The sequence below is a fragment of the Nansenia antarctica genome (assembly GCF_963989245.1).
Source record: "Nansenia antarctica genome assembly, chromosome: 4".
NCBI classification, from domain to species: Eukaryota; Metazoa; Chordata; class Actinopteri; order Argentiniformes; family Microstomatidae; genus Nansenia; species Nansenia antarctica.
In genome coordinates, this window is record NC_137689.1 from 57,788,400 (window position 1) to 57,798,399 (window position 10,000).

General features: G+C 43.4%; 2 protein-coding genes across 2 annotated transcripts; one reads left to right on the forward strand and one right to left on the reverse strand.

Annotated features, from left to right (window-relative positions):
* The first annotated feature begins 1,567 nt into the window (after positions 1-1,567).
* Positions 1,568-2,636, forward strand: lage3 (L antigen family member 3). Its single transcript, XM_080528022.1, has 3 exons — positions 1,568-1,621; positions 1,778-1,906; positions 2,107-2,636. Exons 1-3 carry the CDS (start codon positions 1,572-1,574, stop codon positions 2,219-2,221), a joined length of 294 nt encoding a protein of 97 aa, XP_080384148.1. The 5' UTR covers positions 1,568-1,571; the 3' UTR covers positions 2,222-2,636.
* An 89-nt stretch (positions 2,637-2,725) lies between these two features.
* On the reverse strand, positions 2,726-9,955 carry LOC308154746 (ras-related protein rab7). Its single transcript, XM_080527958.1, has 6 exons — positions 9,805-9,955; positions 8,668-8,742; positions 8,348-8,474; positions 7,711-7,929; positions 6,870-6,998; positions 2,726-5,052 (listed from the first exon to the last, which is right to left on the reverse strand). Exons 2-6 carry the CDS (start codon positions 8,721-8,723, stop codon positions 4,963-4,965), a joined length of 621 nt encoding a protein of 206 aa, XP_080384084.1. The 5' UTR covers positions 8,724-8,742; positions 9,805-9,955; the 3' UTR covers positions 2,726-4,962.
* Between the last annotated feature and the right edge of the window lie 45 nt (positions 9,956-10,000).

A 10,000-nucleotide genomic window follows, 5' to 3' on the forward strand; every position in this document is an offset into this window, starting at 1 on the left:
GAGATTATTCACGCACGCGCACACCATGCAGGCACACCGGCGCCAGAACCAACGCAATTCATGACATGACCAACGTGTGTGGTGAGATGGAGGTTTTACGGACCTACAGTAAATACAAATATGAGATTAAACATTCAAACACGGCCCCAGAATAAACAATTATTATTTTTTCTTAACTTTTGATTAGGTGGGTAAGACCGAGGGCTAAGCCCAACCCTGACCATTAGCTCGCCTAATAATAATGTTTTCTCATCTTGAGGGGGACAAAATCTGACCACACGCACACACGCGCGCGCACACACACACACACACACACACACACACACACACACACACACACACACACACACACACACACAAACAAGTTACATTGTTTAAATGATACTCACTTGCTGACACCTTGAGGATCTCAACAGAACAAAGTTAATTCAGCAAACAAGAACAATCGTTATTCGGTGCAGTTTAGGCAATGCATTGCTCTGGCATGGTCCAGTCGAGATCCCTCTGGACTTTCACACTCCCGCTGATGCTCCATTCACAGAACACTATTCACATTTCAGCATATGAAAATAGGACAGAATCCACAAACGTGACAAATGAAAGGAGATTTAAAATTATGTTTTAAATAAACTACAGAATAACAAGACAGATAGGTACCCATCTACATCCACCGTGTTCTCTACGACGTTAATGTTCGAATCATGTGAGTAGAGCGCTCTCGATGAAGTGGCACGGCAGACTGACTCTACAGTAGACAGAAAGTATTGCAGTTGCGCACGGCCGGCTGTATTTGGCACAGGGTAAGAATAGGAATTGTTGCGATGCAACCAAAAACAACGTACTATCATTTCAAATGACAACGGAATATTTGTTTACACTTTACTTAAGTCACTTCATTTGAATGATTCTTCTTTACCAAGATATGCACTCCCATTCTGCTCCAGGCTATGAACAGTGTTTAGGTATTATAACCAAAAGCATACTCCTATTCTCAATTGAACACACAATGTAGCCAGTGCGTGCTTGTAAATGCTGGATATATGAGGATTATTAGAATGCATTTGACGTGATACGTCAATTAATCTTGCAAAAACAATTAATCTAGCAAACAATTGAACAATACAGGCTAATGATATTTTTCATTGAATATTCAGCCATCTCCCATATTAGCTTGCCTAATAATAAATTGTTTTCATCTTGAGAGGGACAAAATCTGGCCTATGTCCTCAATGTTTTTTGTATATATTTGTTACATAATATTCAATATGTACGTCGAAACATCAAATACAATGTTTATTTTAACCCTAACCCTTTTAAAACATAACAAAATAATAAATGAATACGGTAAAGAATCCAGACTGTGTGTGTGACCTTATGTACAGGTTTTGTTTAATGTTTCTTTTCCCATCTCAAATGTTTGACAGTTTATTAAATGTGTACACCGCAAGCATAATAGCACAACATGGTTAGACTTTTATTGATCAATTAACGAATCTACGCATCAGTTTACAATCTGATGCCGTCGAGGTGAATGTGCCATTTCCAATCATCGCTCGATTTACTCAACCATCATGGCGGCTCCCTGCACGGACAACAGCCACAAGCCAGGCAAACTGGAATTGTATCCTTAAAGTTTCAGCACGTTTGTTTTTGAAGTTTATGAAGTTTAACTGCATGAACATGAATACTGGTATTACTAAAACGAAATTAAATGATATGATTCTGTAAGTTACCAAGTATGAAATGCACAGCATCTTTCTTGACAGTAGTTGTGCAGTGCGCTGGACGTTCCCTTCCCATCTGTTCGTGAAGCTTCCATCGCGCTCCAGTCTCTCTCTCCGGACCGCGAGCCCCGGAAAGGCGGCATCAGCAAACAGCTTGCGGTGTCAGGCAGCACGCTGTCTGTGTGAGTGCCTCTTCCACTCACTCACCCACTCACTCAATTCACCCATGGCCCTTATCACTTAGTTGAGAGGTGCATGTAGTGATGTTGTTATGGGGACAATGAGGTGTTCGTAGCTGTCCTGTTCAGCTGTCTCCCCTCTTTCTTCCCCCCCCACGTTAATTATCTCGTTATATTCCTTCCACTGTCTTCCTCTCTCTCAGGAAATGGATTGCAGATGAGGCCCGTATTCTGCGTGTGTCTGTGGGGTCGTTTCTGGACCACCTGTGCTTAGTCATGGAGACCATGGAGGCCTTTGGTCCCCCTGTCCCCCAGTGACTCGGGGAGAGAGATGGAGAGAGGAGGGGTAGGAAAGAGAGAAAGGCCCTTTCTCAATTGTTAGAAACTCCATTCCTCGCATCCTGTCCTCTGTCCTCTACCTGCTTCCTTCTCAACAAGCATTGTAGGAGAATATTTGAGGGGAGGAACATAGATCTTCTCCTCCAATGCATTTTGATAGGGGAGAGGATGCAAGGAATGGAGTTTCTAACAATTGAGAAAGGGCTAGAGAAGAGGGAGAGAGAGACGGGAGAAGGCAGACAGAGCTGGGCAGGACTGGATTCACATCAGCCTATTGACCTCTGGGAACTATAAGACACGACGGCTGAGAATTGTGTCTTATGTTAACAACATCAATGTCTGTTCAATTCTTTATTTTTGTATATACAGTAAATGTTTTTTTTTATCAAACGTCTGCTTGTGTCCATATAATAATGTGAAAGAAAAGACTAGCACTTGAAGGATTTTCAAAGTAAACATTTATTTATGTTGCATGGTGGAGAAAATGAGATTACATAATGCAGTAAAACTTGACAGGTGAGGATCTGCTAAAATCATCACGTAGATACATAAGACTACCGATTTTGTTCATTGGTTTGTAGTTGGCATTAATGAGATGAATCACAGGTTCATTTCTGTTACAATAGTATATACAACAATGCTAGTTGATACAGGTAAATCAAAGGCAAGAGTTAAGACAATGTGGGTGGAAGAGCTTGGGGCTGGGGAAAAGCGGTCATTCTGACCAGATGGACTCTAGCCCCAGTAATCATGGCCATGGTCTGTCATCATACTGGATCAGTACGATACAGCCAGTGGACAGGAGGTGGCTTGATGTGTGTGTGTGTGGGGTGAGGGAGACAAGAGGCAGGGGCCAAATACGCCGTGCTGAGTTTCTCTTAAACGACCCCCGGCTAGACCCCCCGCCCCCCCTCAGCTTAGACCCGTCTCGATAGGGCTGTCAACCAGACTGGTGTACGCTCTCTGCATGGCAGGCATTCCAACAGGAGGGCTACTGCAGGACCATAATGGTAACACCTCATCCAGGGGTCTAGGTCAGGTGGTAGGGGCTGGGGTTGTTTTAGGACTGGATGACAGTGTTTGTTTATCTCACGTCTTCAGTCCATGGGTGGCTCCTGAGTACGTACTGTCTACCTCTACTTCGTACAGTATACAATGATACAAATTCATGAATATGGATTACAAAGAAACAAGAAATGTACAAAACTAACACGGTATAAAAAGAATGAAATACCAAAGCTCCCCATAGCACTAATGATGCAGAATGGGTCTGTTGGGTCCAGGGAATGTCTGAGCAGAAGCATAGGCTGCATCTCAATAGTGTCTGAAGTGGCTTCCTCACCTCCCCTTCTTTCTATCTGCTATAATGATCGGAAGGACCTGGAAAGGTGTTTTGGGCATCCACCGTGATCTTTTCACCTATGCTTTCAGATCGACGAGGAGAAGACACTACTTCACATTATTGAGACGAACAGAATGGTTCCTTTCCAGTCCCTTACCACCTTCTCCTTGGCCCTTCTATATGGAGAGGTCCAAAAGGAAGGGGTGGTGGAGCCATCCCCGTTGCTTCAACCTATCTGGTCCATTCATAGATGATGGGGGTAATGGACCATGATGATGATGTAATGGACCAGGGCATAAAAGGTGATTCTGCTGTCTCCCGTCTAGCCAGGTTCAGATACCACCAGCTTTTTTCCTGGGTCACTGACTTTCTTCATTCAACACCGCTTCACCATTTACAATGACGAGTTGGCCAAATCAGACAAGCACACCCAGGCTGCTTACTTGTATGGAATAGTTTAAATCCTCCACCACCACCACCAAACCCCCCACCCCACACACACACTCCTTTATCTAGCAGTCTAAAGCCTGATCCCCAATAATGTGGATTGGAGCTTTGTGTTTCATTTCTATCTGATTGCACATTTACCTTCTCTGCATCTTGGTTGACTAAGGTTTCAAAACAAAAGAAATACTACTGGATGACAACGTGTTAGATGGGGAGATGTCACAGACGAGGTTCAGGTCAGGACATAAATAGTTTGGCAACATAAAGACTGAAAGGCAGAGAAGGAAAACATACACAGACACATACAGATATATACGTGTACATATATATATATATATATATAGAGAGAGAGAGAGCGCAATCTGTCCCAATAATACTTGCCATGAGATGGAAGGCACAGAGCGAGTGGAGTAGAAGTTGATCCTAACCACTGACACAGGACCAGTTAGGCTTTTATCCACCTAATGGGTAAGGTTAGGATTGGGGTTGGGTTCTGATCCTAGATCTGTGGTTAACGGCAACTTCTACCTCAGACATGTAGATGGCTATGACAGTCTGCACCCTCAGTATTTCAGTAAAGATGAAACCATTAAAACAAAAACAAAAAAACAAGAGACATGACAATATAATAGAAATCATTATAATATGAGCATCATGATTGTATTTTCCATAGTATCAACATTTTTTTCTATATCTTATTAAAAAGTGATGCTGTGCAAGTGGGAGTTTTCTCCATTCCTATCGGTTCCCGGGGGTAGACGGGGAGTTAAGAAAAATAAGTGTTTTCTTCTTTTTTTTTTTTTTTTTCATCTGGAAACTTCTGAGGCTGTCAGAGGAGAGGTGCAGACTGGGGTGTCAATCCCCCCCCCCCCTCTCTCCTTGGCCTTCTGGTCCACTTCTCTCCTCTCTCTTCCTCCATCCCTCATTCCTCTCAGCAGTTGCAGCCATCACTGGTGGAGGTGGGTCGGTCATCTCTCAGTTTGATCTGATCTGGGAAGTCGTACGTCTCCACCTCAGACTCCTACAGACACAGCACATGGAGTCACACACTCACACATACATACACACGTTCTCCCTCAGACTCGTACAGATGCACAGCACAATGCTCTCACACGTGCATGTGTGCACACACACATGCACGGACACACGTCTCCAACTCAGATTCCTACAGACCAGAGCATGTGAGCGGTGCAGAGCGCGAGTGAAGCGGGTTATTCAAAACATTGGAACGTCAACATTCTCTCCCGCTCCAATGCCGCTAACATCGTGAGACAAAACATTCCAATAAATCCTGCATAGAAACATGTTTAGTCAATGATAAAGCCACGCAGGCTGTTTTCTCATTAACTTACTTTAAAAACAAATAATGGTAAATACTTTCAAGATTACATGTCCGTGTTTGTTCAAACGTCACACACATCGCTTTCATCCCAGCCCAAGGCGCCAACTTTTTATGGGCACCATGTTGGAATGGAGCTTGATGTCAACATGGTGTACACTGACACATTCATATCTCTGTCTCTAGTAGAAGTGGAGGAGCATGGATGAGTGAGAGATTTTCCTCATTGCTTTGGTGAGAAACAGACTGCAGACTGACACACTAGACCACATACACCTTAGGAGGCTTGGCTGCGACATGGCCGTTGAGTGAACCAGTCTAACAGGTGTTTACCAGGAACAAGGGGGTTTCTGAGATGAGGTTGTGTGTGCCAGTGTATGAGCATGCTGTGCAGGTTGTGTTTGAGGGCATACAAATTATATAAACTCCTCAAAAAATGTTTGGCAACGTTATTTATTTCAGTCGATTCTTCCTCCCCTTTAATAATACCAATTGGTATTGTATTTTATATAGTTGGAAAGCCTGATTGGTCACCTTTACAATGAGGTACAACCTGTAAGGATCATACATTAATGGAATGAGAAACATAGCTAAACGAGTGGGTAGCGGCCCAAAACAATTTGCCAAAATCCCCTGCAATATTCTTCTGTTGGTATTCACTCTCGTTTTGAGCTTCAAGTGCTGGCAGGTGTATGTCAGTCACAGGTGTGTGACTGGCACCTGAATGGCACCTAATTGACAGGAATGATATTCTGGGGCCAGTGGCGATCCCATATCTCCAGAATCTGGGACCTAACTCCATCCTCCGTGATGACAACGCTCACCCCCACAGAGCCAGGATCATCACAGAGAACCTCCAGTATTTGGGAGTGGAGAGGGTGGAATGGCCTGCCGTGAGTCCAGACCTCAACCCAATTGAACACTTGTGGGATCAGCTTGGGCGTGCTGTACGTGCCAGAGTGACCAACGCAACCATGTTGGCTGACTTGCGGCAAATCCTAGTTGAGGAATGGGATGCTGTCCCACAGCAGTGTGTGACCAGGCTGGTGACCAGCATGAGGAGGAGGTGCCAAGCTGTTGTGACTGCGTATGGATCTTCCACACGCTACTGAGGTCCCTGACAATGTAAAATTAATAAAGTGTAAAAATGGCCAATGTGTGTTGTTTTTTTCTTATTACTATGGGAGAGTGCAATCATCCAATCCACCAAGCAACTCAAAACGAGAGTGAATACCAACAGAAGAATACAGGTGATTTTGGCAAATATTTTTGGGCCGCTACCCACACGTTTAGCTGTGTTGCTCATTCCACGAATGCATGATCCTTACAAGTTGTACCTTCTTGTAAAGGTGACTAATCAGGCTTTCCAACGATATAAAATACAATACCAATTGGTATTATTAAAGGGGAGGAATAATCAACAAAAAAAGTGTTTCCGAACTTTTTTTGAGGGGTTTATATGGGTTTATATATTATTTATATGTGCGTGTGTGTATTACCTGTTTGAGGGCATTGCGAGCGATGGTCTGGAATGCTTGGTCTACATTGATGGCTTCTTTGGCACTCGTCTCGAAGTAGGGGATGTTGCTCTTGCTCTGACACCATGCCTGAGCGCGCTTCGTCGTCACCTAGGCAACACATATACGATTAAGCACACCATGTCACAAACACTGACACTAATACAACCCACAACCTCTGGTTGCCTGCCATGGAATTATGCCATATTTTGTTTGCAAATCATGTAGTTCAAATCTCAATGACCAGGAATAAACAATTATTAGAAATAACAGTAGTTGGCAGGAGGTATACTGCACAGTGCATTTTGTAGGTTTTTGTGAATTAAATATAACTGAGTATAACTAATAAAATTCAGTGGATGATCAGAGTGTTGCAACATCTGCACTGAACATGTGACATTCCTATTTGGCATAGTACACATTACATACACATTAGTAAATGTTACTCTATTTGTAAAAGCTGATCCTTTTAGCTCATTTGATGATATGCTTCGATATGCTTGTGTGTGTGTGTGTGTGTGTGTGTGTGTGTGTGTGTGTGTGTGTGTGTGTGTTTGCTGAGCATGTGAGAGTGAATGATGAAAAGTTTGTCATTATGACCAACCTAAAACTTTACTATTTAACTTAATCAATTTACTTTCTACGTGATTTAAAGACAATAGCCTTTAATTCTTTCATTCATTCATCATTGTTAGAACTTTAACGGTATTATTAAGTACTCGGTATCGGTACTCTGTATCGGCAAAGTACCCAAATGTAAGTATTTGTATTTGTACGCGGCCTTAAAAAAAGTGGGATCGGTGCATTCCTAACCCCTACTAACCTGTCTGTTCTCCAGGTCAATCTTGTTGCCCAGCACCACAAAGGGGAAGTTCTCTGGGTCTCGTGGGCTGGCTTGAATCAGGAACTCGTCTCTCCAGCTGTCTAAGGTCTTAAAAGTGTTCGGCGCTGTCACGTCATACACCAGCACACAACAGTCAGCACCGCGGTAAAAAGCAACGCCCAAGGACTGGAACCTCTCCTGACCTGCTGTGTCCCATATCTGACAGGGAGGGGGTGGGGGTGGATGGAGGAAGCAAGTCAGCGGTAAAGGCAGAGCATCTATAAGCTTCACAATTTACAACATTGGCCATATTTTTCCAGTAAAGTGCATTTTATTGCATTAGCATATGAATTGTGCTATACAAATAAGGTTTGATTTGATTTGACTTCCCTGTCATACCAATACAACATTGCAGAGAGAGAAAAAGAGAACAAAGTACATTTCCCCTGTGCAATAGGTAGAGATTTATGACGTATGTGCAACTGAGGCACATCTGTGACAAGCACTGAAGCAGATACACACAAGCATGCACCTGAGACCCCACACCCACACCCACACACACACACACACACACACACACACACACACACACACACACACACACACACACACACACACACACACACACACAACCTACCTGCATAGTGACGAGCCTGTCATCCACCATCACCTCTTTTGTTAGGAAATCTGCTCCTATAGTGGCCTTGTACTGGTTACTGAACTTCTTATTCACATACTGGTTCATCAGAGAAGTCTTCCCAACACTTGGGGGGGGGGACAGGATGAAAAAACATACACTATAAGTCGATACAAACCTAGAGGGTCTAATTGCAGTAAAACATATGGCTAAATTATTACCAGAAAGCCAATCCAGTGTTTACTTTTCACTTGTCAGTAGACAGCAAACCAGGCAGAGTGTTGGGGTGAACACTGGTCTAGTTAGTAATCAACACTCACCCAGAGTCTCCCAGAATGATCACCTTCAACAGCACCTTCTTACGGGACGCCATCATCCAACAGGATTCTCCTCAGCTGTGAGGGACAGGGGAGGGGACAAACATCACAAAATAAGTATGAATGAATGAATGAATGGTCTTTATTGTCATTGATATAGTACAGGTACCAAACAACGAAATTTGGGAGGGGGGGCTCCCCTGGTGCTAGGAAAGAAAAAAACTAAAAAACAAGAAGGGAAAGGAGCTGGTTTACATAAATAAAGGCTATGTACACTATCCACTATACAAATAAAACACTGTGCTGTACTCTATGCTATGCTATACCTATTCTAACATTTCCTATTCTCTGCAACCTTATGTACCCTAGGGTTGTCATATTGCACATAGTGTTATTGCTCATTCATTTAAGTAACACTGTAGCTGATCTACCTGGTAAAGGAATAGTTGGCCACAGCGAGCAGAAGAACCCGGCTTGTGCGATAACAGTAATAATAATAATAATAATAATAATAATAATAATAATAACTTTAACGTATATAGCGCCTTTCAAAAAGCCCAAGGACGCTTTACAGGGGAACGATCGGACAGACAAAACAGAAAGCAAAACAAAACAAAACTGAAACAACGACTAGGGGCCAAAGGCCTTGGAGAGCAGAGATGCCAACCCAGTAACCCCCCATTTAAACATCATGTGACTGAGTGTCTATGAGCGTTCGCTAGCACGTTAGCTTGTTAGCTACATAGCTTAATTGTCTGCTAAGTTATTGATCACGGCAGCCCGCAGTGGGACCTGTCAAAACAAACTAGTTAGTAAGCTAGATAACGTTATTAGCTCGTATTGATCCCTGCAGCCTGCGGGGGGACCTGTCAAAACAAACTAGTAGCTGGGTAACATTATTAGCTAAGTATGCTAACTAAGTAGCTAGCTGGGGAGCAGTTGAGTCAATACCAAACCGAGAGAGGAAGAGTATTTAATGTGTTAAACAGAACCTTAATACACTAACGAATCGGCGATGCGTTACAATGAACTGTCACACAGCCTAGGCCCCCACACTAGGCGAACTAGACTTCTATGTCTAGGGTATCGCTAGCTAACAAAGCCACGGGGGGAAAAACAGCAGGAAAAGACTTGTTTTACCCTTTATATCAGTCGCACGGAGATACTGCCACACGGGACAAATCGGTCCCTTGTTGTCGGGTTGCAGGGACCTCTGTATTGTTCCAGATCTGACAGTGAAAAGGCCAGTTATCTGGATGAAACCTTGTCCAGGGGAAGGACATCCGCTTTGTTATGCTCTTGCTCAATAAGGCAGGGCGGAGTCACGAGGGGGGTG

What these genes read in the sequence shown, in the direction of transcription:
- LOC308154746 (XM_080527958.1), bottom strand. Translation starts at nt 8,723, where the DNA reads ATGATGGCGTCCCGTAAGAAGGTGCTGTTGAAGGTGATCATTCTGGGA. An exon ending in ATCATTCTGGGAGACTCTGG is followed by an intron (nt 8,475 to 8,667) that starts GTGAGTGTTGAT and finishes CCCCCCCCCAAG; the next exon opens with TGTTGGGAAGACTTCTCTGA. An exon ending in CTCGCAATGCCCTCAAACAG is followed by an intron (nt 5,053 to 6,869) that starts GTAATACACACA and finishes CTGTGTCTGTAG; the next exon opens with GAGTCTGAGGTGGAGACGTA.
- lage3 (XM_080528022.1), top strand. Translation starts at nt 1,572, where the DNA reads ATGGCGGCTCCCTGCACGGACAACAGCCACAAGCCAGGCAAACTGGAA. An exon ending in AAGCCAGGCAAACTGGAATT is followed by an intron (nt 1,622 to 1,777) that starts GTATCCTTAAAG and finishes GTAGTTGTGCAG; the next exon opens with TGCGCTGGACGTTCCCTTCC. An exon ending in TCAGGCAGCACGCTGTCTGT is followed by an intron (nt 1,907 to 2,106) that starts GTGAGTGCCTCT and finishes CCTCTCTCTCAG; the next exon opens with GAAATGGATTGCAGATGAGG.